The sequence below is a fragment of the Tauraco erythrolophus genome, chromosome Z, assembly GCF_009769465.1.
Source record: "Tauraco erythrolophus isolate bTauEry1 chromosome Z, bTauEry1.pri, whole genome shotgun sequence".
Lineage (NCBI taxonomy): Eukaryota > Metazoa > Chordata > Aves > Musophagiformes > Musophagidae > Tauraco > Tauraco erythrolophus.
Window position 1 is genome coordinate 10828676 of NC_141496.1, and position 25775 is coordinate 10854450.

General features: G+C 43.2%; 1 protein-coding gene across 1 annotated transcript; it reads right to left on the reverse strand.

Moving 5' to 3' along the window:
* Positions 1-270: 270 nt before the first annotated feature.
* KIF24 (kinesin family member 24) lies at positions 271-25315 on the reverse strand. Its single transcript, XM_086629709.1, has 12 exons — positions 24702-25315; positions 21112-21301; positions 19136-19233; positions 16846-17061; positions 15077-15164; positions 13275-13396; positions 11693-11798; positions 7796-7867; positions 7027-7136; positions 3672-6110; positions 2678-2771; positions 271-411 (listed from the first exon to the last, which is right to left on the reverse strand). The coding sequence occupies exons 1-12, from the start codon at positions 25313-25315 to the stop codon at positions 271-273; spliced, it is 4290 nt and encodes a 1429-aa protein (XP_086485835.1).
* Between the last annotated feature and the right edge of the window lie 460 nt (positions 25316-25775).

Below are 25775 nucleotides of genomic sequence, written 5' to 3' on the forward strand. Positions count from 1 at the left end.
TGCTGTGAATACCGTGGACAGGACTGCCTGCTTCTTGGTGAGATGTTTAAAGGCTGCTGAATTGTTACTCTTAAGAATGTGCCTTGCTGGTGTTAAGGAAATACAAAAGCTTGTGGTGCCAAGTAGTCGTCTTGTTTACTCTGAGTTCTCTCCATCCGTAGCTAAAATACACACTAACCACAAACATCAAACCAAAAGCTATCCCCTAACAACTGGCAAAACGCTGGCTGCTTCCGCAGCTGTTCTTGCGCACATGTAAGCGAAGAAGGTCTAAACTGGTGGAGGTGTTTGCAGAGATGTGTCAGTGCCAGGAGGGGCTAAATAGAGCTGAAGCTGGGCTCGCATTGTTTGGATACACTTCGACTTCAGTGCCAAGACTTCATCCAGCTTGGTCACAAAATTCTGAAAATCCTGGTGAGGAAGGCAAAAGGAAAGTTTAGGGAACAACAGTAGCAGCAGGTTGGAGAAAAATCAGCAAACTTTGCGTTACAGCAGTACATAAAAGCATGTTTTCCATTCTGCAGTGTAGCAGATTAAATTAGTATTTCCTTATTCAAGTCGTGACCCTCACAGACAAAGGTCAGTGCCTCTCAGTACTGAGGTTAACTTACTCCAGAAGTTTTATCTGTCGATGAAATCACAGTTAACACAATGGTTTAAAAATAAAAATGTACAAAGCTCCTGTTACCACCCTTCTACATCAGTTAGCTTTTCAGAGATTTGGTATATGGACTGGTTATCCGATGTGCAGTTTCGCAATGTGTTCCTGACACCTCTTGTGTTAGATCTAGCAATCAGGAAAACAGTGAGTTGGGCCGCTCCTTGATCAGGCGTAATAGCCCAGTCTTGGGAGATGGAAGGCATTTCCTCACACCAGGTCACAGGGCCAGGCCAGCTCCTGCATGGCTACAGGTCTGCTAGATCTGACATGGGAAGTATCAGCAGTGTGCGTAGCCTCGGGCAAGGGGAACTCTGCTTCCCATAGCATCCTGCCACTCGGGCAGAAATGGTATGAAACTGATCAAAACTGAAACAGAGGCAGCTGTTCTTAAGCAGGGCTCCTATTAATGCAGGAGCACTCGGCCTTGCTCCACTCTCCGGCTGGGAGCAGAGTTTCGTGCCTCTGCTCACCGGTCTAAGAAGCCGGGAGGTGTCAGCCTCCCCAGGGCTGGGGACTTCAGCTGCTGCCGCACGAAAATCAGTCATTCAAAAGCTGATTTGGCAGGACTCCAGCGGTCTCCTGTACTGCATCTTTGTCCTGCAGGGACATTGGGACTGTAACAAAGGTCAGCCCAGCTGCCACGGCATGTTTTTCTTCAGCACTTTAAATACCGCTTGGTTCGGTATGTGGCCAGTCTTGGCAGAAGTCTCTCCTGCAGCCACAGTTTCATGGCTGGAGGAGTTGCAACCATCTGAAAGCAGAAGGAAAGAAACTGATGTGGGAAGCCCAATCTGAGTTCCTTGCCCAAAGAAAGGTCATGCTGTGAAATAACACTCCAGGATGTAAGTTATTCACACACTGCTGTGAGGCCTGGCAAGCTTGTCATAATTCTGCTAGCCAGAAAATGATTGCTTTCTGCAAGGGGCAAATAAATGGGGCTTGGGGGGAGGGCTGGTGTCCAATGACCAACAGACTGAGGAAAAACAATCTCAAAAGATGTAAAAAAAAAAAAAAAAAAAAAAAGAGAGAGAGAGAGATTGCTTTGTATCACTGCGTTCTCTGCCACAAAACTAATACAGTTTATGGCTCCTGTGCTGCTTTCTGAACATGTTATCTGGTAACGCATCACTGGCAGCTGGAAGTCACAGCAAATAAGCAACGTGGTGGCTCCATTCTGGAATCCCTGAGGCAAGAGTCCCAGTAGCTGTACTTCAGATCTGAACCATGATAGGAATTGAATCAGTTTGGTAATATAACACAGTAATGGAGCTTGGCTTTACTGATAACTGGGAAGGCAGGAAGTTCTCACTGTGAAATGTTAATAATATGGGTGAGAGATGAGACTTCTCACACAGCTGTGACATGCATCTGTCTGGACGCAGGAGAAAACAGAAAACTGGGGTTGCCTGGCTAGCCGTGGGACCATGCAGGTGCCAGTCTTCAGGTCTAGCCTACAAGGACAAGCCAAGACACACTTAGTGACAAAAGTCAAGAGCCTGTGAGGCACACGTCACAGGGTCAGAGCATCGGAGTGAGCGGGGCCAGGGGCTGGCAAACCTGCAGCGTGGTGGGCAAGGGACTCCCAGAAGGAAGAGGCAGTGTGGCACTACACCACCACCAGCAACATCCCAGTGTCATGCTGTAGGGGCGTGCCGTTTGCTGTGGTAGTGACTTACTTACTCCAGCCTGTAAGGAGAAGAATGTCCAAGGGAAAGACATCCTGTTTGGTACAGTCTGGTAACCGTGATGCACAGTAAGAGAAAGATGTTTTATCAGAGACAAGTGGTTCAGAGTTGGCCCATCAGCCTCCTTCTCCCCCAGGGACCTGGCAGTGTGGAGACTGGCAAAGACACAACAGGTACTGAAAACGAGCAGCCTCTCCTAGGACACAGGGAGGCATCAGAGAAGGAGAGGAACAACTGACAAGGAATAGCACATCACTAATTTGACTTAATAATCTCTAAAATTAATTATGCAGGTTCAACGGGCACTGAAATCATTGTCTGAAACACTTACTGTTGCTGACATCTGATTTATCAAGCACTCTTCCTTGAAGCACAAGGATGCCATTTCATCCAGCTGCTGCCGATGGGCCCGAATTACAGCCTGTCTGATGAACACAAAATACACCACTGGTTACACAGGCTGTAATTACTGCTGGCCCCAGTAAACCTTTAAGAAGCAGGAATACCCCAGAGGAAGTCTTGCTGTCCTGTGGTCCCTGGCACTCAGAAAGTGCACACCAGTGCTCCTGGGAGAGCAGTGGACTGCACTGGTTTGGGGTTAAAGATGACCCTGATGACTGAGGATTGCTCAGAAAGGAGCAACCGCAGCCTCTCATTAGCATAGGCAGCACGGGGGCTCATACTGCTTTTTACCACAGGGGAATCTAGGAGGAAAAAAATTGTCTAATTAATTGGTGAAATGGCTTTCAACCATGAAATTGTAAGTAATTTTGGTGAAAAACAGGCAGAGTGGGAGGGTGTGCTGCTGTTCATTCTCCTGACCAGAAACATATTTTCAGCCACATGAATGCAGTCTGGCCCTTGGAGCTGAGAGTGGCAGCTCACAGTGCTTTGAAGTTCCACATCTACGTCTTCAGTGAACACTCAGCTGCACCAGCTGTTTTTCTTTCCACAGGGACGGAACAGCTATCACCTGATTCTTGATGGGAGGTTTTGACATATTTTAGGAATATAGGAAGCCAGTTAGTTACTAAGAATTGCACTTTGTATTATAATATTAATTCCTCTAGCCTTATCCTAGGAAGCTCTAATAGAGTAATTGGCTTCCGGTGAGATTTTAAAATATCACTAAATAACAAGCAATCATATGTTTGTAAGAGAATGACTGTAAATTATCATTAATCTTATTAAGTAATTATTTCATAGATTGATTTCCCACCTGTTTTTAAAGTACATATGAGTATGAAATACAGATAAAGGCAAGTGTATCACATGTCTAGAATTTCTAAGCTCCATGACAAACTTCAGTGACAAACAAGACTTACTGGGCTTTTTCTAAGGCTTCCCTCTGCCATTTTCCTGTGTCTGATGAAGCACTTGGAGAGCTGCTGCTGGACACGCCTGAGGGGCTCTTTGTGTTTGCCAATGGCTTGTTATCTTTGGTTGCAAATCCTGAATTTGCAGTAGAACTTTCTTGTGTCCATATACTCTGCATTAACTTGTCTTTTAGCAACCCTCTTTCCTCATTGCTGAACAATGACTTGGCCGGGTCTTCAGAATGACTGAAGTCCTCGTTCCTCAGTCCTGACTTGGGCTGCAATGGCAGGCTGCTTTCTTCAGAGGATGGGACTGTGTAATCCGTGTGTCCCACACTGAGGAAGCATGATGCACCTGAAAAATAGATCTTTTCAGGTATAGCAGCTTTTATTTCCTGAGCCACAGGCTCAACACTGGGGCCTTGATTTAAGTTAGATTTTCCGGAATTACCAGTATCATCTTGAACATCAGCACCACACTGTCTGCCACCTGAGTATTCTTGGCATGTTGAGTTACTGAGGAACAAACCACCCTCCTTTTCTCCTCTGGTGCCCGCGGATTCAGCTGCAGATGCTTCTGTCAGGTCATGTCCAACAAATAAACCATGAACGGCTCCTTGCTGTGATGAAGGCGAGCCCAGGAGGCAGCAGCATGCCTTCACATCACAGCAGGCAGGTGAAAGCCACTTGTCCTCTGTTTGTGGGGAACGCAGCAGGGCGCAGTGTCTTCCACCACGACGTGCTTGCTCCCCTAGCTCCAGCATGCTGTCTGTCAGAGCTCTGCTCCTCGTACACTGCCAGCCCTCTTCCTCAGACCTGTTCTGGGAGCCGTCTGTGTTCCTGCCCGACATCTGCTTCAGACAGGGGTACTTCTCTTGGTCAGAAGACACTTCCTCTGTATCCGTTGTTTCCTCATAGGCAAGAAGGGATACCGTGAGAGGGGCCGTTAGCTCAGAAGTGAATTCTGAGGAGCAACTGGAAGATCCATAATGGTTAACTTCACCTTTTCGAGCTTTCCATTTTACATCTCCTGCAAGGGCAGCCTGTCTATCCAAAGTGGATTCTTCCTTCTCTTCGTGCTGGACGTTGATCTCCTTGCACTCTGCAGCTCCTGGTTTCAGTACAGGAGAAACACTGGAGTTTGAAGCATCCTTTTCTGAAGTAAAGGTGGCGTCACTGGAGTAAACTAGACATCTCGGTTTGGATTTGTACTGTTTGTGATCAGCTAGGAAATCTTTGCCATTTTTCCATTTACAGGCAGGATCTTCCTGCAGGCAGTAAGGTTTTTCTGCAGTATTGCTTGGAGAGGACTCCATGGTTAAGTCATAGCTCCAGTCTGATGGAGTTTTTCGGCAGCTTGCATTTTTAATGGGTTCTTCTGTCTTTGGGCTGCCCTCATGACTATCCCAGCTGTCATCTAGTTCATGTTCTTGCATGGGTGTTGCATATTTGAAAAATAAATCCTGTCGCTTTGGACTTTTTTGATCTTCTTCAGTTCCTTGTTCTCTTTGATGAAGGAAAAATGAATGTTGGCTGCATTTGTTGGTGTTTCTCCTTTTCACGCTCTTTTGACTACAGACAGGTGAGAAAGAATCTTCACTGAAATCACTGTCATCCAGATCTTCCAGCTGCATCCCTTCTTTGCTCTGTACTTCTGTGGGAGCAAGGCTTAGCTCCTGCTTCACTTGAATCTCCTGGGGCTTGTATGGCATTAAAAACCTCTCGAGAGGTTGGTAGTTCAGTTTTTGCTGTAGAATAGGTGGCTGCTGAAACTGCTGGTGATAAAGACGTAAATGCTCTTCCCTTTCCTTCTGAAATGGAGGCAGATTTGTCCAGGTTTCAACACACTGTTTAGCAAAGGTGTTTCCCCATTCCTGTCTGCCATCAGAAGCCAGATTTCCATCTCCAAAGGAAAAATCATCTCTAGAAACAAGCTGTTTCTGAACAGGCGGCACTGTCTGGACTTTCAGGCACTGGACAGGTGGTCTGTCTTGCGTATACTTGTCTCTCTGGCCACTCTCTCTTGTTTCTGCTGTGGCAGCATTTTTGATGATGAAATCCTTCGCAGTGGGGTTCTTTTCGGAATCGGGGGACAGCTCATCAGCTTTCTTCTTCAGGGGATGTGCTATCCGTAGGACTCCCTTAACTGGGCTAGTGTGGTGGAACCACAGTGAGCTGGGAGTTCCTTTGTGGGCATGTCCTTTGCTGGTTCCCCTGGGGGTAGAGGTAAAAGGGACACTCGGTGGCTGGAGTGCTGCAGGACAAGTCTTTGTTTTTGTAGCACTTGAGGGATGCTGGAGGCCTAGCTTCACTTTCTTTGGAGAGCTCTTTTCCCCAGGTGGCAAAGAGGGAGAGTTTTGGACACGTTTTGGAGATACATTTCCAGCTGTCCGATGCCTGCTTGTCACAGGGGTAGAACATTTAATCCCTTTCTTCAGCTCTTTGACCCTGTAAATGAGGCTGGCTTTAGAAGATGTCATGCTTTCAGATAAATTAATAACAGTGTCTTCAGAACAAACTAATGCTTTCATACGTTAAGGCTAAACACTGAATTCGATTTCTGTTTTAATTGTCAGTGATCCACTGAGACATCAAAACCCCTCTGCCAAAAAGCCTGAACTTCTAGAAAGGTCCATGGCAGTATTTTGAAGTCCTTCCTTGAACAATGCGTAACAGGTCAAAGGAGTGAAGACGGCCTTTGTCTCAGTTTAAGGGGGCTGCGTTTCTACACTTTGTAATGCAGCGTGGCACAGTGCCAGCTCAAGACACGCTAATACTCTCCACAGCACATCACGGAGTGCCACAGGACACAAACTCGGGCTTTTGGAGCAGTTGCAGTGGGGCTAATTAGCTCAGGTGATAATCTGTGCAGGGCTACAGTGCTCCTCGATCAGACTCATCAGTGCAGCTGTGAAGAGCTGCTTAACTGGTGTCACCGTCTCCCCTCAACTGTTTCCTCTGGTCCTCTTCACCTTAAGCACCTCCTGTCCTCCTAAGCCAGGCATTGCGCAGCCTGCGTAGGAGGGAGGGTGAAGGACTTGCACACGTTCTGGGCAGAACGACAATACATAACTACACCAAAACTTTTGATTGCTGAGGTTAATAATCCTGCAGTTACAGGGAGCACAGTGGTATTTTCATCCCTGAAAACTGTCATCAGAAAAGATTTACAAGACCCAGAAAATGTGAAGACCTAATATAAGAGTTGGAACAGGGAAGGATTTTAATTGCGTGGTGAAAATTGCATTTCTTGCCTAAATCAACATTTCCAATGCAACCAAAATAAAATGTAACCACCAACATAACACATTACTTTTTCTCTTTGGTTTTTTTCATCTTGACAAGATGGAATTTTATCACCTACCTGTCAGCATATCGTAAAGTGTTCAGGGTGTGTTCTGTAGCTGTATGGCTAGGTGACACATTGGCTATCATGCACGTCTTGGAATTGCCGATGAAAGAATCCTTTAGCACCTGGGGTCAGAAGGAAAAGAATAAGATTCTTAGCAACTCATGCACCTTGCAGTTCCTGTAAATTGGCAATGTGTACTGAGGCGCTTTAGCATGAATTAGGTGATGCACAGTTACTGTCTTTTTTTTTTTTTAAATGTAGTCCTCTTGTCTCAATTTGTCTTGCAATTCTTTTTTTACAATGTAAAATGAATATGAGTGTTAATCAGGGCTCTGAACAAGCCCTTGCACCACATGCCACAAGGCCACCCATATGTTGTAGGAATAAAGCATATGTTACAATAGTGAGTGAAGAAAGGTTGATGAAAACTCCCAGGACTGTTACTGCACAAAAGATGCAACACTGGTTGCAGACAGGGTGGAGATGGATGGTAACTCTGAATGAGCCTGGAAGATAGTGTTTGGGGTTTTTGTTTGGTTTTTGTTTTTGGCTTATTTGGTTTTTACCATGTCAGTCCCCTGGATTGACTGGGGGAACTGGCAGTTGGCCTTAATTCTGTGATTATCTTTAAAATTAACATTTGCAAAAGTTATACATTTCTCTTTTCTTCAAGAGTTTAATAGCAGTTGTCAAATTATGCCCTTTTTAAATGTTTGGGGTTTTTTTAATTATTTTTTCCTTATCAGGAAAACCTCTACCATTGCCTTTCTGCCTGTTTTACCTGAGTTAGTTTGCTTTGCCGGAAAGGAGTATGCACGTGTTCCTGATCCAACGCCCGAATGCATTCCTTCAGCTACCAAAAGAAAAAAAAATAAAAACAAAGGGGAGAAAAAACATATTGATCACCTCAAGGAATGGAATTGCATCGAACCCGACTTATGAATGTGCTCGTTCCCTCCTGCACCTTTGACTCCTGCTGCGTGACATCCCTCGCTGCTGCCACGGCTGCCAGCAGCCAGCTTGCGCTAGTTCAGCCATCAGCAGCAGTTTGGCTGCGCTCAGAGAGGGCACGGCTGCGGCTGCGGCTGCGGCACGGAGCGCAGCCAGCCCTGCCTGACGGCTCCGTGTGCGAAGCAGCTGGGTCAATACGTGCGTTTAACACACACAGAGTTCCTTACCACTGTGGACCTTCTGCTGCCTGCACCATAGCTAACTACGCTGAAGCCCGGTGGGGTGTACCCCAGACTATGCTGCAGCTTTCGGGGCAAGTCTACCCTAAGAACAGGGCTTTTTGAGCTCCATCTCTTACAAATGTCTTTCTTCTAACAGAAGCTCTTCTCCTTCTGAAAATACCCCAATGCTTTGGACAACAGCAGCGCACATTTCTCATGCCACTCTGGCAATATTTTCATACCTTAGTCAGAGACGCATGAGCTAGTAAGCAGATATTCGTCCCCGTACTGACTATAATGTGCAGTCTAGATGTCCCATCTATGCAGGGTACACTGGGCTGTGATAGAACGCAGCTGGTCTCCAGCCATTTCTTCTTCACAACACTGCAACACGCCAAACCCAACCAAAGGGGAGGGCATGGACAGGCACCAAACAATTAGCTGTGAGGAGAGCTGAGTTCAAGCACAGGTTCAAGCCCACGCTCCGAAGGTAGTATAGATACTGTCCTTCTACCTGAACATGTCACTGTGACCTTCGACAGGCTAAGGAGAGCTATACACAAAACACTGAGAATGGAACAGCAGACTACCCAGGGAGAGGAGATACAGCTACAGAACTCCCATTAAAACTAATGGAACATGAGCAGTTCCTACACCCATGCCTTTCACAGAACTCGTTAGATATTCTTTTTGTTAATAACCATCAACAGAGGTAGCCTGTAGTCTTGAAGAAACATCCCTTGATTTATGACCAGCCTTGGAAGAAGATCATAGAATCATAGAATGGCCTAGGCTGGAAGGGACCTTAGAGATCATCTAATCTGACCTCCCTGTCATGGACAGGGACGCCTCTCAACTAGATCAGGCTACTCAAGGCTCCGTCCAACCTGGCCTTGAACACCTCCAGGGAGGGGGCATCCACAACCTCTCTGGGCAATTTATTCCAAAGTCTTACCACCCTCATACTGAAGAATTTCTTCCTAAGATCTAATCTAAATCTGTTCTCCTTCACCTTAAACCCATTTCCCCTTGTCCTATCAGTGGACACTCTTGTAAAAAGTCCCTCTTCAGCCTTCCTGTAGGTTCCCTTCAGGTATCGGAAGGCAGCTATTAGGTGCCCCCCAAAGTCTTCTCTTTTCAAGGCTGAACAATCCCAGCTCCCACAACCTGTCCTCATAGCAGAGGTGCTCCAGCCCCTGGATCATCTTTGTGGCCCTCCTCTGAACACGCTCCAACAGATCTATGTCTCTCTTATGGTGGGGACACCAGAACTGGACGCAGTATTCAAGGTGTGGTCTCACAAGAGCAGAGTAAAGGGGGAGAATCACCTCTCTTGACCTGCTGACCACGCTTCTCTTGATACATGCCAGGATGAGGCTGGCCTTCTGGGCCGCATGAGCGCACTGCCGGCTCATGTTGAGCTTCTCATCTATAAACACCCCCAAATCCTTCTCTTCAGGGCTACTCTCAACCCACTCTGTGCCCAGTTTGTATTTGTGCCTAGGATTGGCCTGACCCAGGTGAAGGACCTTGCATTTTGACTTGTTGAAGCTCATGCAGTTTGCACTGGCCCATTTCTCAAGCCTATCAAGGTCCCTCTGGATGGCATCTCTTCCCTCAAGTGAGTCCACAGCACCACGCAGCTTGGTGTCATCGGCAAACTTACTGAGGGTGCACTCAATGCCGTCATCCATGTCACTGACAAAATGTTGAACAGCACTGGACCCAGAACAGACCCCTGAGGAACAACGCTCGACACTGGTCTCCATGTAGACATTGAACCATTGACCACAACTCTTTGAGTGCGACCATCCAGCCAGTTCTTTATCCACTGAGTGGTCCATCTGTCAAATCCGTGTCTCTCCATTTTAGAGACAAGGATGTCATGTGGGACAGTGTCAAACGATCATGTTCAAACTCAAAGATATGCACTTTTTTGCCATGTTTCCACTGGAATAAGAATAGCATCACACTCCATATGAAGCCTAGATGCTCTCTAAAACTGGCAGAAATGGACTGTATAGCCATGAGAGAAGTCATTTAGAGCAAATATCAAAGGAACAATAAGCAGATTACAGTATTGTCATGGTGATACCAGCATGAAGCAGCCTTTCTACATTTAAAAGCCTTACCACATTCTACATACACCCACTTACAATGACACTTATTTCTCACTTTTACTGCATTTTATTAAAAATCACACCTCTAACAAGTAAGAGATCAAACTATTCTGATTTTTTATTCCTTTTCTCATAATTGCAGTAGCTAAATATCTTCTACTTGAAATCAACATGAATATTCAAACCAGCAACAAAATTCAAACTTAATATGTTTTTTAAGGCCTGAAGAAAGCGTTATGATCATTGAGGGCAGAGCTAGGTTTTACAGGCTGCAGGTCATGTAGACTTACCCAAAGATGTCTTTTATAGCTAATTCAGTCATTACTTGTAGACTGCCTAGGTATTCACTCAGCTTCACACCACATCAAAAATTCTGTGATTTCAAAGTTCCTTTTAAAGGAGTTTCACGAGCTTACATTAAGCCTCACTTCTCAGGAATTGTTTCTATTCAGGCCCTGACTCCTCATGCCACTCAGTTATTCACCAGCAAGTACTTAAGAAGGCATAAAGTACAGAAACACATTTATTTTACAGGCTGTCTCCCAGTATGAGTGCTAATATTCCACAGCAGGAAAGCCTCTGTGCAAAAGAATATTCTACATTCTCCAAACAGAGAAGTGACCTCCCCTCCTATTTACAGCACACTACAGGGTGCAGTTGTGTGCATGAACTTCTGCACTGTTGACTCACACTCACTGATTGCAAAACACCTTCAGCCTCTCTCAGAGAAGCCCTAGGTCATCAGTGAGCTTTGTTCATTTGAATTAAAGGAGGTGCAAAGCCTTCTGCACAATTTATCCTTAGAAGCACTTCCGCTTTATCTTAGATGGCATTTCTCTGCTCCTTGTCCCTCTTCACTTAACTCTGTACGCTTACAAAAGACAGTTTGCATTAAGAGTGCATTTCTTCCTGTTCTTTCCTCCCCACACACGAATTGCTAGTTTCTATGCTCTCGAGTATTTATGTCCTTTACTCCCGATTTGAAAGAGAAGTCTGAGTTCAAGTGCTGAAAATAACCAGCAGGGACAGATGCGCTTTTATGAAACAAATACGGCAATCCCGAACCAATATTCTCTGAAAGTAAAAGGGACAAATCTTTCTATATAAAATATGGAACATTTAGTATACTATACCTAACATTCTCCATGCTGGACTTACATGCCTGGCCATAAGAGTTGATTTAAATAGAGTTTATTTTCATCAGAAAAACTTTTCCCTCTTAAATTGTCTTTCAGGCATGAGACAAATTAAACTGGACACATTTAGTACTTTGGTTATTTTTTCCCCTCCGTATGGGGAGGGGGATTATTCTGTGGTTAGTTTTTATCCTAAAGCACATGCTAATAATTAAACACAAAACCTTCCCCAGACGTGCTAGTAGCTTACTGCTAAAAGACTTTGGTTTATTTCTGCTCCTTCCATTTTTGTTTGTCGATCTGAGTCTCTGGCATCAGCTGCCCTCTCACTGCCAGCCAAGTCAATGAATGATATCCTAGAAAAAACAAAGTTGCATTTATCTTAGGGGCACTTTTTTTAGCTTTTTCCTTTTTTTTTTTTTCTTTTTTAAATCAGAGGGCTGTAACACATGACATGAGAAGAATGATTAGAAACAACTACTTCTGAACAAAGAGAAACACCCACTGGGAATACCTGAGGTACTAAAATAAGCATAGCACCAGAAACAGTATCAGAGCACCCTGGCACTAACACAATCTTAACAGAAAGTGTAATTGCGTGTGATGAGAGTGCCCCACAGTTTAATGGATAAGCTGTTTAAAGTGCAGTACATTAATCTCTCCAGATAATCACTACGCTTGTAGCTTCCTAAAAACACAAAGAAATTCTCCCTTCCCTCCACAAAACTCCACTACTCCCTCTCACATTCCCCAGCTCTGGGTGCCAGCTGCGGTACTGAATGTTGCAGTGTATCTTCGTCTTTGTTCTTTTTCTAGAACATCCCTGACTTCTCTTTTAGGCATGTCTTGGGATCCTTTCCCCACTCCAGCTCCACCTCCCTTTCAGTAGCAAGAAAAATGGCACACATGCCACATCTACATAACCACATACACTTCTATTTCTAAGCCTTCCTGTTCTGCCTTTTCCTCTCTCCACTATTTGTGGCTCTTCCATTTTGTCTTGTATCTAAAACAAGATCCTGGGAAGCAAGACTGCACAGTAGTTGCTGGAAGGGTGTGTCAGCATGGTTTTTTGACACTCAGCAGTAGTATAGATATCTAGACTTCTTTCCTCAGACCTATTTCTTGGGGTTATTTAGACTAGAGAAAAGATGACTGAGAAGAGGCACAGTTACAGTCTTTAAATACATAAAATGGCTGCTACTAGAGGAAGAAACTGCTCCTTTTGTCTGCTGCAGATAGCATCAGAGTCACACTTTCAAATTATCAGGGAGGTTTAGGTGAGGTACTGTGACTCCTCTGACCAAAGGCAAACATCTCTGATAGAATCATCTCCACCTGAGCTAGTCATCCCTGGCTCCCTTTGTAGTCAATTACAGGACAGAGGTGCTTTGAGGGGAAAACCCATCTGACCTAATTTATCTGACTCTGCAGAATGGCATGAATTTGATCCCAGAAATGACTGTTTCTTTCTACTGACTTCACCGGTGATGAGCTCACATGTGGACATGCCCATTGCAGGCATCTACCTTTAGCCAGATTAATGCTAGACAGGAAAAGCTTTCTAACACTGAAGATGAAGGGATGGATTTGATTGCCAAACTACTTCACTGGAAATTTTTATGAACGTTTGACAAAGCTGTCACAGGTGTGGCTTAAACGCTCTCCCCAGGAACAGAGAAAGGATTGTGAAACTGCTCAAAGACCCTTTGAACCCTGTCTTCTGATTTAACTCACAGCTGTCCACTCAACATCTCCTCTTTGCTTGTCTCCTGGCTGTCCATGGGCTTGACTTCCTCAACAGGCCAGAGTGCTCCCACTTCTAGTCTTACCTTCCAAATGTCCTGTTGGCTGTGTCTTTAATTTGGATTTGGATAATAGCATGAGATCGAGAGGAATCTGAGTTGACTCCAGTAGCTCCTGTGCTACGTTCTTTTCCCCCCTTCAAAATCACCTGCAAAATAAGGGGGACAAAATCCAAGCAAACTGTAAAAATCCCCACAATTTCTCACAAAGAGATCTTGTCCTCCTAAGATGAGGAAACTTTAGGAGGAATGGTTCATTACAGCCTTAAAATTTGGTGCAAGGCAGATGTTAAGTTAGACTGGATCCCTTCCAACGTTTCTTACGGAACTTTGTATATGGACTTGCTTGCATTGACACTACAGAGCTTAGAGAGCACACTGCAGGTGAGAAGCTGTTGCATCTCACATTCACTTGGATTTGCAAAATATCCAAACTATAAAATTAAAACCAAAATATGGCAGCAATTAAAGAAATAAGACTGAAGATATAACCTAAAAGACTCATGAGATTGGCTATCTGTTGTGTTCTTTTGAAATGTCACTTTCTCATGTAATAGATCGGTACTGTTATCCAGAAAGTTACACACAAAATACAAGTGCCAAAACTTTTCTCCATTTCTTTACATAAAAGAAATTGTACCAGAGTAAGGAACAAAGTTAAAAGATCAGTTACACTTAATACAATAATAAAATAAGAAAACAAGGAAGAGAGGCACGGCAGAAGGACAAAGGCTCCTTCAGGATATAAATCTGGATAATTCCCTTTCGAAAACTTGTAAGGACTATCGCAGAAAGTCTAGAAGCAACTGCAGCAGGGCATTCATAAAATAGTCATTAATTTTGTTTCTAGTTATAAGAACAAATTAAAATATTATCTAGCAAAATCAATACGGTCTTGGTTGACAGATATGCCTCTTTCATGCCTTTCAGTGTCCAGATCTCAACCAGCAACCTAACCAACTGCCACAGCTCCTGAGTGTTATATTAGTGCTAAATGCAGATAATTTCTGAACCAAAGCCATCATCAATGAATAGTGAATAACTAGGAATGTCTTCAAGACTCTTCCCATCTATCTGTTGCAGACTATTCAGAAGCTCTGAGTCAAGCCAGTGACATTTCTGTGTTGAAAAGGGCCTGATGACAAAATCAAATTATTTTTTCACCAAGATACCTGTAAGAATAAAGTCATTTAATAGCTCTTCTGTGTGTCGAATGTGATAATACAGAGGACTGTGTTAAGGGAAGGAAAACGAAGCCTTGCTTGTACTGAATGTCAGCTACCGTTTAAAGATCCTAATTTTACTTGGCTGTTATCACCCGTCATTATCTAAGCAGTGTCTTAATCCTAATTCAGATGAATACCTCAATCTTAAGTATTTTCTGACTTCTAATTCTTTAAATTTTCAAATTTATATCTTTTGTCCCACATCCACATACCTGTAATACAGAAAATTTAAGTTCATATAAGCCAAAGAGACCACACTGGGAAAAATACTCATCCAGCTTTCAGAGTTCCTTGCTGGGACACTATTTAATTTCTGGAACAGTGATAGCACTCCATTTCTTGGCAAAGATCTTTCCATAAGGAGTGGCAGAAGAAGCGACAGCTGTAAATCAACAGCTTGCATGTCTCTAACACAAGTCACAGCGACCCAAGAAGCTTACTGAATAAAGGCACTCAATGCTCTGCTGGGGTTGCCAATTTCAGAATCTTAAACAGGAACATGCAAACGTACAACACAAATAACAATCTCTGTAAATTACACATCCCACAAATCAGCAAATCAGGCCCTAGAAGACAAAAAATAATCGCAAACATAGAGGTTACCTCCAGCAGTAGATCTACAGAGTCCACCTGAACCTCCCGCAGTCCAACTATTTGAACGACATGCTTGCTGTCTTCTCTTGCAAAAAGTCTGGAAATGAAACCGTGCAGAAAGGAGATTTCTGAAACCTCAAAACATGTCAGTGCTATGACACTGTGCAAAAGCAATCAAGGCTGCTGACTGGGGAGAGACACCGCTGCCATTCGTTTGTTTTCAGAGCTGAAGAGGTATTTAGTTTATAACACATACCACTGACATTTCACTGTTAAAGAGACATTAGCAATGCATTTCTGCTCATTCAGGAATATGATAAAGCAGGGAATTAAATCATCACGTTCACATTTTGTCTCTAAGTTCTCGTCTCTCTTTAAACTGCATCTCAGCCTCCTCTAGGAAGTTCAGACTGTAAGTCACACTCTGTTCGAGTTCTCAAGATTCTTGCACAATATTTTAAAGCAGCACCCATACCCAGACAGTCAGATTTCAGAGCACCTCTGCTCTGAATCACACAGAAGCGTTACAGTACGCAGGAAGAACACAGACATGATGCACGCAGGAGGAAGTTTAATCTTCTCCTTCAATGACATGGAAGATAGCTGATGGACATGCAGAGAATATAAGGACACTCTTTCTTCCTTAGTAAATCAACTCTCTACATAGCAGATTACACTACCTGCTCCTGAAAGACTGTTTTGGAGACAGGGAACACACATGTAAAGAAATAGGTTCTTCCTTTGTGAGCAGACGCTCACTTCCCCAGGTAGAAAGCCCCCCTCTTGAGCCCTCCAGTGTGCTCTAAGGATAGTGCTCTCAAGGCTGCTAAAGGCCTCCGGCTGACAGGCAGCGTTCCTTCAATCATAGAATGGTTAGGGTTGGGAGGGACCTCAAAGATCATCTAGTTCCGACCCCCCTGCCATGGCCAGGGAAACCCTCCACTATACCAAGTTGCCCAAAGCCTCATCTAACCTGGCCTTGAACACTTCCAGGGATGGGGCATCTACAACTTCAAGATCACTCTGAAAAGATTTCACTGCTGAGATCTTAACGGACTGTTATTTTATTTAGAGATTTCAGATCACAGTGATTTTTTTGTACCAAGTATGTACCAAGTTGCCTCAATTTCCATTCCGGATGGAGCTCCGTAGGAGCATACATCCATCCAAATGATTCTGGGGCTGAGATGCTACTACTGAGGGTGATGGCAGCATGACCTGCAGAGGCTTGCTCCAGCTCTGACATGTAAAGGCACGCAGGGAGAAGTTCAGCAGACTCTGCAGTGTCAAGCATGACAAGTGGGAGATCAATGGGATCTTCAGAGCCTAGAGTGGCAAGAGCCACAGCCCCACTGGCACAGCAGGACGACAGCCACAGGTTATGTTTGAGCAGGGAAAGACAGAGACTCCACAATGGCTCGCATAAAAACTTCTGGCCACAAGAAGGTTTCTTCTCTACCAATGGATGTTCAGCTATTATATTATTACAGTGTAAGCAAAAGAGCATGAGGTCACATCTCAACCATAGGTCCTTATTCTGACTTATTTCCTCTCCTCAAAATAGTAAAAACAAGGAGCCCCTGTCAATGCCACAGTATTTAGTGTCAGACTCTGCCCTCCTCTCTAAGTAGCTCCTAGGAACAACCCTTATTAAATACATAACATCTGCTATAAATGGTAATATAATAAATGTAATTGCATGAAACAGTAACTGACTTATAAACAGAAACCGACTGATTCATAATAGGTTTATAATAAACATATTTTGATTTAAATACCTCTTCCTTCCATTTAGCAGGTCATAAAGCTGTCCACAGTAGATCTCATAAAAACTGATCAAAACAAGGAGATCTTTCCTTGACTGCGATGCTTCCAAGTGTCTAAAGATGTCCTTGGCAGCCAAGGCATAGAGTCCTGGGTTCCGGTGAGTTCCTATCATAGTGTAAGTCTTGCCAGCACCAGTCTGTCCATATGCAAAGCAGGTTGCATTGCCTCTGTGAAGACAACTTATATTTTTAGTGTCACATTTGGTTTATTCACGTTTATTAAAAAAGATTCTGCAATGTCGATATCTATCTGTAGCGGCCTCTTTGCAGTGAGGTTTGGTTTGCTATCCTATCCGGGAAACTGCAAAACACTCATCAGTGATTCCCAAGCATGTCCTACGGAGATCTGCTGTGTTAGAGTGCTGGCCCTCTTCCTTTCTTCCAGATGCCGTAAGTGCATTTAAGGAAACTAAAAATTCATTATTATTCTTCCAGCTGTTTAGATGCTGCAGAAGTATCGTGGGATTATGAATGGGAATCCTACTGATTATGAATCACAGAGAAAAATTACTGTGATGTGAAATGCAGAACAGCCACAAGTCAGGTTCTGTATTAACACGTGTCCTTGATGAAAATTAACACCCCACCACTATAATTTACTGGGCGAGGTGACTTTGTCTCAGGCTGCAGTCCTGCATGAAGCTACGTCAATCTAAAGAGTTGCTGTTGTTGCCTAGGGGAAGGTCTTGCTCTTCATTTCCTCTGCTCCCAGCTGTGTGACCTCCCCACTGACCCACCCCTGCCTGTGCTGGCTCTCATGTTTGACTTTATTCCCACTTTTTTGCAAGCTGACTTTCCGCTGCTTCAGTGAATTAAAGCACCTCACAGAGGATCACAAAATATGCCCAAACTGGCTTCATGTAACCTGTGAGAATGTGTCTCGTAGAGGGTAAGGAAGAGGATCATCCCCGTTCAGTGGCAGACAGCTGTGTGTTTCACTCACTCCAGGTAGTGAAACCACAGTCTTGGCTTATTCCAGATTGCTCCAGCTTTATCATCATATTACCTTAAGTTATAATGGTGATGCACATAAAATGCCAAGGAAGTCTCAGGAGACAGCTCTTCTGCCCTTTAAGCCCATCTAAGCTGAGATTACTGCATGCCTACTTCTCCTTCCCCATCTCTTATTCAAGCATTGAACCCACAAGTATGATGTGAACAGATTCAGGGAACTGAATCAACCGAAAAAGAAATACTACAGAAGAAATTATTTATTCCCCCCTCTACTTTAAAAAAAAGACTTTTAGCTGGCTCAGAACCCTGGCAGAGAAATGAGTAAAAACGTAGGGCTGCAGTAAGCACGATGAACAGCTTCTCACCAGCTTAGCTTGCAGAATTACTTCACCATGATGTCAGATTAGATCAATGCCAGAGAAGGGGATGCAGCAGGAGGGACAGAAAAGTTAGGGAAAGCTGAGAATAAAACAGTGGCATCTCTTCTGGTGGCATTACTGGATTAGCTGTAATGTGAATTGTGCCTTTATTGATTACTACACAGCAGGCTACAAGCCCCATTCTCCTTTTTGACTTTCCTTTTCTCAAGGGCGTGATACTTTCTGTCTCTGATGATGATACTTGGAGATTTTCAGTAACAGAATGCTCTGTTTTGTTAATTTTCAGCATGGATACATAATCCTTTCCTTCAAAGACTTAAAAATGTAATTATATTCAAGCTCGTTACTTTGTGTGGAAATAAGATCACTCATGTAAAGCCACCATCAGTTCCCTGCTAATCAGGAAGTATGTAATTATGGTTAAACCTCTAGGCAAATATAAATCAATAAAATAAACTAAAAGGTTTATTAATAATTTCTGTTGTCCTGTGAACTGTACCAATACATGCAAAAATATCTCTCAGTGGTTCCATGAAGGAGGTAATATTATTCCACTACAGATGCGTGTGCTCTACCACACAGAAGCCTTTCTTAGTATGGAGATGAGACTTCAGAAATCCTGGCACACATGTTTTCGTGCTGAGCCAGCCATGGCATCTCATTTGTTGCACCTGAGGTCCAACTTTTACATCCTCTGTGATTTAGATTTCTCACCAATTGTGAAGAACGTTTGCTCTGATTTATTTTGTCAAAATTGCAAAGACATTCTAAAAGGGGGAAAGGTATGTGGCAAAGGTGAAATGGACGTCTTTTTCAAAAGATGAAAAGCAGAAAGGAAAATTAAAGCAGTATATGAAATTGGAAAACAAAAAGGCAAAAAACGACAAATGTAAGCACTGATGCCCTACCCGTTAAAAATGTGCTGAATGAGAGGATGAGCAGTCTTCATATACACATCCTGATTGGTACATGACTCCCCAAAGACTTCATCAAAATAAAAAACATGCTGAAAAATAAATATGATCTTTGTATGAAAATGAGTATGTTTCACTTCCCCTTTGACCCCATTCAAACATGAAGTTAAACAACAGAAGCCTTTGCAGTGACTTCATATGGCCTTGGATTAGGTACAAAGTGATCCAGCACATTTACCATACAGCATGACACATGCAGGAACACATCAGTGCAACTAATGAAGAGACTGAGGGCAGGGAAGAAAAAAACAAACACAAAGGGAAGCAAAGATGCCTGAATTTCCCATCATTCTGAAGCAGAACACACCACAGCCTGCTGACAAGAGGAAAAAAAAGAAAAAGCTAATTAAAGAAAAGCTATTCTTGCAATGAATCAGCCTACAGATGTACAGTAAGACTGTAACAGTAAAAAGAACTGAGAGCCAACACTTGACTCTCTCAAAATTAGTCTTCAGTTGTGATTTGTTGTCTCTGTTCTGCAGACTCGGAAAATTTTTGTGGCAGAGAAAACAGAAGCTATTCCTAAGCATGGCTGGGTTGTATTATCTCAGAAGGGGGCAAGAAAATCCAAAACTTCCCACACTCCAGATCTGGCCCAAAGCAGCAGGGTCTCTGACAACACTGCAACGGACCTCATTATGGGCTGCTTCTAGGTTAAGAATAGTGTTTGCAGGGACTGTCACAAACATTGCATTTTCAAAGAGCCTTCACGGACTGGTGTCTAACTTTGCACTCCAATAAAGTTGCTGCAGTGTAAATTAAGGTGGTAGATCTCTAGGACTGAGAATTGTTTTGACGGTGCACAAACCAACCACACCACTGCACGGGCAGATTAAACTAGGGAGTCTCAGCAGCTACATGCAGCTCAGAGGGCAGATGTGCTGCTCTGTGGTGGGCCTGGCCATGGAGCTGGAATATGCTCCACCACCTCCCGTTTGCTCTGTGCCTCTTGCTGTCCTTTCTACAGGAACCAGAGAGAGAGGCAGGGTGAGCACCCAGACTTGGAAGCAGAGAAGTTTGCCTGGGTCCTACAGCATAGGCACAGCTTTTGCCACAGTGTACTTTTGTTTAGACTATGGATTGATAGCAAGATATCATTTGTCTGTACTAACATAGCAAAATCAGCTGTTATTTCAGCACCGAGATACCGAGGTGACAGGCGCTGCACAAATGCCAAATATAGGTGGTCAGATGGAGGGAGTGGGGTGGAGTGGCTGCATGTGTCACACCGTAAAAGGTGGTACATGAACCAGGCCCACAAGAGCTGCAAACTGAATTTTTACTGGATACTCCAAACAGTTGTTCCTGGGACCCAGCCTGTAAAAATAACACCCAGTAGAGTGAGAGGGGCTTGCTGAAATCAGTTCTGTTCTGGTGCTGTCAGTCAAAAGTGAAAATTTGAACTATGACAGCGTAAGGTATTTGGGATTAAGAAACAAAGACCAAAAGGGAACTTAATTTTCAAAAGCATTTGAGAACAAAGGGAGGGAGGGGATGAGCGTGTGTGTGATTCATTGAAACAGACCTACAGCGCCAAAATAGTGAAAAGGAAACTCCTCACTGAAGCACCCTGGAAAGCTATCAGGAGAGTGCAGCAGGCAATTGTCCTGCAGCAACGGCACGTGGCAGAGGATTTTTTTTTTTTGCCATGTGCAAAGAAAGCTGCAACACACGTGTTTCTGAGGCTTAAAATTCTGGGCTCAGGTTTTCTGCCGCAGCCTCGCATAAGTCAGAAGCAATTCAAATATAGTTATGCTGAGCTCACAGAAGAGCCCACCACCTATTTCAGTGCAAGAAATGCAGACAGCCCTTTTCTGTTTCCCCTTACGGAAACTCCAAGCACAATATGCTTTATCCGATCCATGCAAGGGACTGGCCCATAAACACAACTTTCAAGTAGAGTATGTTACCTGTAAAATATATTGGGTGAGATCAACTGCCTCCTTCTTCTCATGAAGCAGTAGGGTTTCTTTGTCTTTCACTGTGATGATATTAACCTCCCCACGTCGCTCCTCTCTCAGGCCTAGAGGACGTTTTCGGACACACACTCTGATTTTTTCACTGTCTGTCCATGGAGTCTCTTTCTCAGAAGTGTTGGATCTACAACAATAGCGTAGGTTTATATTTTAAATTAGGTCACTACAGAATCTAGAATATGCATAAATTTGTTAGCTTTATCAGATAAATGTTTCTGTCTTTAATGGGTTATAAAAAAAACCCCAAAACACTCCTCATTGTTACACGGTGACATTTCTGCTGTTCTTTCCTAAACAGACTAATGCCTTTTGGGTACTTCTGTTAGAAGAATAGCTGTGTTTACACAGCCACATTCCTGAACTTGTTGCTGGACTAGCATATTTTCAGTCGTTCACAATCATGCGACTGAAGCTGGCATAATATTCAAGTTAACGTCATGAAATTTAATCTTGCTGAAATTATTTGCAGTCATGATTAGTCACTCAATAGTGTTCAGGTAAAAGTAAGAACAGGTCTTGAAAAGGAGAGGGTATAATATTTAGTTGCTTTTCGTCTTACGCTGCCTTTCATTCTTCCTATTATAGGTTGCCAAACAGGTTACAAGTAAATTACTTAAACTGGGAAACAAGAAATTATCACCATGTTCCTATTCAGCTCAAAGAAAATTTGAAATACTGATCTTGCTATTGTCTCCCCTTTGGTCTTTTTTCATTAAAAATTATGTGGTTTCGGACCACAGGCAAAGTTGTGCCCTTGTATTTTGGCAACTTCACTTCAGTTCCCTTCCAGACATCTCAGAAACGAGGTTGTTTGGTGTTTAATTGATTAACCTGCTATGCAAAACATTTTGTGATGCAGCACACAGAATATGCTTGAATTCAACCGAAATGCATTAATTCCACCTTTTTCTTTTCCAAGCTGTCTTCAGCCAGATAAGTGATGATTTTCAGCCTGGATTTGAATGTCAATTTGTGAGAAAAAAGTAATTTTAATCAAGCCCTGATTTGCCCCGAAGTAGTGCTTCTGAGCCCTGAGGCCCCTGCTTGAGGCCCTGAGCAACCTGATCTAGTTGGAGATGTCCCTGTTCCTTGCAGGGGGGTTGGACTAGATGACCTTTGAGGGTCCCTTCCAGCCCTAACCATTCTATGATTCTATGATTCTGCCACACTGTCCAAACGCCCTTCTGAAATACCTGAATGTAGCAACTGAAAACCCACATATACCAGTTGTCTCACAGATTAAAACCAAATCGACAGTTACCCAGTATCTCACTACAACTACAGGTTTGTGGTGTCACTGGTGTTGTGCTGCACCATTCCCCAGAAGCGTACAACATGCAGACAAGAATCTTAAGGCACGCTCTTTGAAGACCGCACACAAGCAATCTTTAGTTGTAACTGAAGTCTCTTTAATTTCAGTACAGCTTTCCCATGCAGGCCAGGATCAGGCCCTGCATTTAGCTGGAAAATTCTTTCCTCTGAAAAGAAAGGCAATGATATTGAAATAAGATGCTTCATAAGCTGGTGTGAGCTTATGGGTATCACCAGGCACCAAATGTTGTCCAACAAATGATCAGAGGCTCTGAAATTTAATTCTCACGTCAGAGAGAGACGGATTTGGTGGATTTGGTGACCTACAGAAAGAGCCTGTTGTGCTCTCTGAGCTTGAAGGAGGAAGGACTGATTGCAAGATTTGGAGAAAGGAAAAACTGAAGCCTTAGAGGCTCTGTTTATGAGAGAAAAGGCATTAATTCTCTCTAATGCAGAGGCACATTTAGTTGAGTATATGTTGTACGAGAACAGAATGCTTTTTAGTTCTATATGCTGAACCTGAAGTTTAGATTTTCTATTAACCTTTCTTAAATAGGAATTGTATTTTATAACAAAGTATATTTTTTATTACTAGAAAAAACAAAAGTCTTGACACAGATAATTAGAAACCTGATTAGACAATAGGTCAGAAGAATCACTATGCCCTGTCAAAATCAAGCCATCTGCTGTGGGCAAGAGCAAAATACATTTAAACATTTTAAAACAGCTCTTTATCTTCCTGCCATCTGAAATCATGCCAGTGTTTTCCAATATTTCTCACAGATACGACTAGAATAGCCTTCGCAGTGGTCAAACCACAAGGTGACATAGGAATGGATGGATTCAGTGAAGAGAGTTAGGCATTTGCAAAACAGGAATCACAAACCCAAGTGTCAGCAGACTGGCTCAAGCCTGGAATGCACAACACATACTCTGTGGTCAAAACAGGAGAAGGAGGAACTCTGGCATATGAGGAGGAGGATGCAGAAAGCCCACAAGATGAACCATAATGCTAGGCACAAAAGAATATGCTTGGGAAAAAGAGAACAAGGAATGAAAGTGAGAACAATGGAGAACATGGCTTTATCACAAGACTGAAAATCCTGAACTCCTTTAGCTAAGCCATGAGGTTGTATTTTATGACTTTTTTCTAGAGGGGATGGAGAATACACTACGATGACAATATATGTAGGAGATTAGTGCACTTCTCTGGAAGGTGGGAATGATTTTTTTCCAGCAAAGGGGAGTTCTAAACCTCTGTCTTGCATTTCACAGTTTAAGTGCTCTAACAAGTATGTCACCTTAGTACTTCTGCACTGTTGCAACAGCATCTGTCCCTCCAGACTACAAGCATGTTCAATGGGAGTTGTAACTGACACCCCCACTTCACAGATCCTCCCATATGCCAAATCTTTCCCCACCGCCTTCCCAGACCAAGCCCGAACTTCACATAGCTACCTCTTTTCACTCCACTTCAAAACAAAACGTCCACGACTGCATTGCAATGAGCTGGATGCTGGTAGTATGTGTGCAGAGGGGTACACGGTCTGCAGCTCAATCAGGAAAAAATATTTTGTGCTTTAAAAATGTCACCAGGGTAGACTTACCAGTGGTTCAGGATAACCACAGCCCCTCTGTTACCAAACACTGGGAAAAGTACAAAAGTTACAGACCATGTTCTTGCAGAGCAGCTGCAAAGCATCCCTCTCACCACCACGTCTATATCCCATCTCAGTTGTATTCATTCTGCTTCTTTTTAAAGCTCCAGTTCAGAAATTTCTTTATAAACAAATAACAGCCATCACAGTGTGCACCGCTTTTACTGAGAAAAAAATGACAAACTCATCAACAAAGCATGCCATATTTTGGGAAAATAGTGTTTTGCAAGATAGTCTCATGGAAAGAAAAAGAGAAAGAAAGATTGGCTAAAACACCAAGAAAACAAAGCCTGATATCCTGAAAGACAATAAAGACTATTCTTGGACAACCTTGGTGTGTAGCAGCTGGTGGAATTCAGCTGATTCCTTCTACCAGACTTGGGGAGTCGCAAGTGCTTATTAATATCGCTCTTCTCTGTAAGATTTTTCATTGCTCTGTAGTGGTAAGATTGCTTATTTGGAGGTGATGAAGAAACATTCTCCTCCATAATGAAGAAAGAATTAGTTACGACTGACTTGAAATACAGCAAAATAAATGTGATGACTGATTATTACCTGACACAGGAATGAGGTAGTCCATAATTATACCCTGAAGTATGAGTTATTCTTTGTACGATTGGAGTTTCAGAATCCCCCAGGAGAGGAGCAATATCATCAGAAACTGCTGGACAGCTCAGGCCCTTTTTTGTGCATATTCCAGGAGTATTTATGTCTCTTCTAGCTAATCTGATCAGCTCTGAATCATGCAGCTGAATGTGTCCCAACATTTCCCCTACACTGTTCTTCCCTTCGTTGGCACTGAGATCAGATGAACCATACGATTCAGATTCAGAGTCTTTAACTGTTCCATCACTTTCTCCAAACAGGGACTCAAAACGCAGCTGTCTACGGGCACCTGATCTGGTCACCTGAGGCTGAATAAAAAGGCCTCTTGGTTGAAAATCTTGCTTGCTTAAGTCTGCAATGTCTTCCTCTTGCATAATTTTGATTATTCTAATGAGCTGAAAGAGTCGTTTGCGGTCATTCATGTCGTGGACCCCCAGTTTGGTACAATCTTTCATGGAAACTTTGGCGAGCTCATCAATCTTCTGAAGACCAAAGGCAGCAAAATGAGGATAGTATTTTTCAAGTTCTGCCTCGCAAAGGCATTCATAAAGGCATGATGCCATCTTCAAGCTGAAGTCTACAAGAAATCAAACAAAATAAATATTAGAATCATATGAAACATCATATCTGACAAAGCTTCTAATGAAGAAACCACACATTCCCTGATGCCGTTAGCTGAGGTTAGGCTAGAAGCTTGTTTAATTCCAAGTTTACAATACGCTAGACTGCCAAACACTACAGCACATACCAAAACCAACATTAAACTAAACATGAAACAAATACCTATGAAACTGTATTTTAAAATCATAGACATTATACAACAATGTGTAAGAAATGCAGAATGCAGAGTTACTTACTGCTGCAGAGTTCCTACACGCCTGATGTCTACTTGATGAATGCCTCAGCTACTGAAACCCTGTCCTCAAGCTACAGAATGTAAAATGCCTAATTTTAGACACTCAGTTTAATATCAGGGCATATGGTCTAACATGGTTCAGCTAGCTCTCGTTAACTAACCCAAAG

Coding starts and splice junctions, on each gene's coding strand:
- KIF24 (XM_086629709.1), bottom strand. CDS start 25,315: ATGGCATCATGCCTTTATGAATGCCTTTGCGAGGCAGAACTTGAAAAA. Junction 13,397..15,076: donor CTGTAGATCTACTGCTGGAG/GTAACCTCTATG, acceptor CTTATTTTGCAG/GTGATTTTGAAGGGGGGAAA. Junction 7,868..11,692: donor TAAACCAAAGTCTTTTAGCA/GTAAGCTACTAG, acceptor TTCTTTTGGTAG/CTGAAGGAATGCATTCGGGC.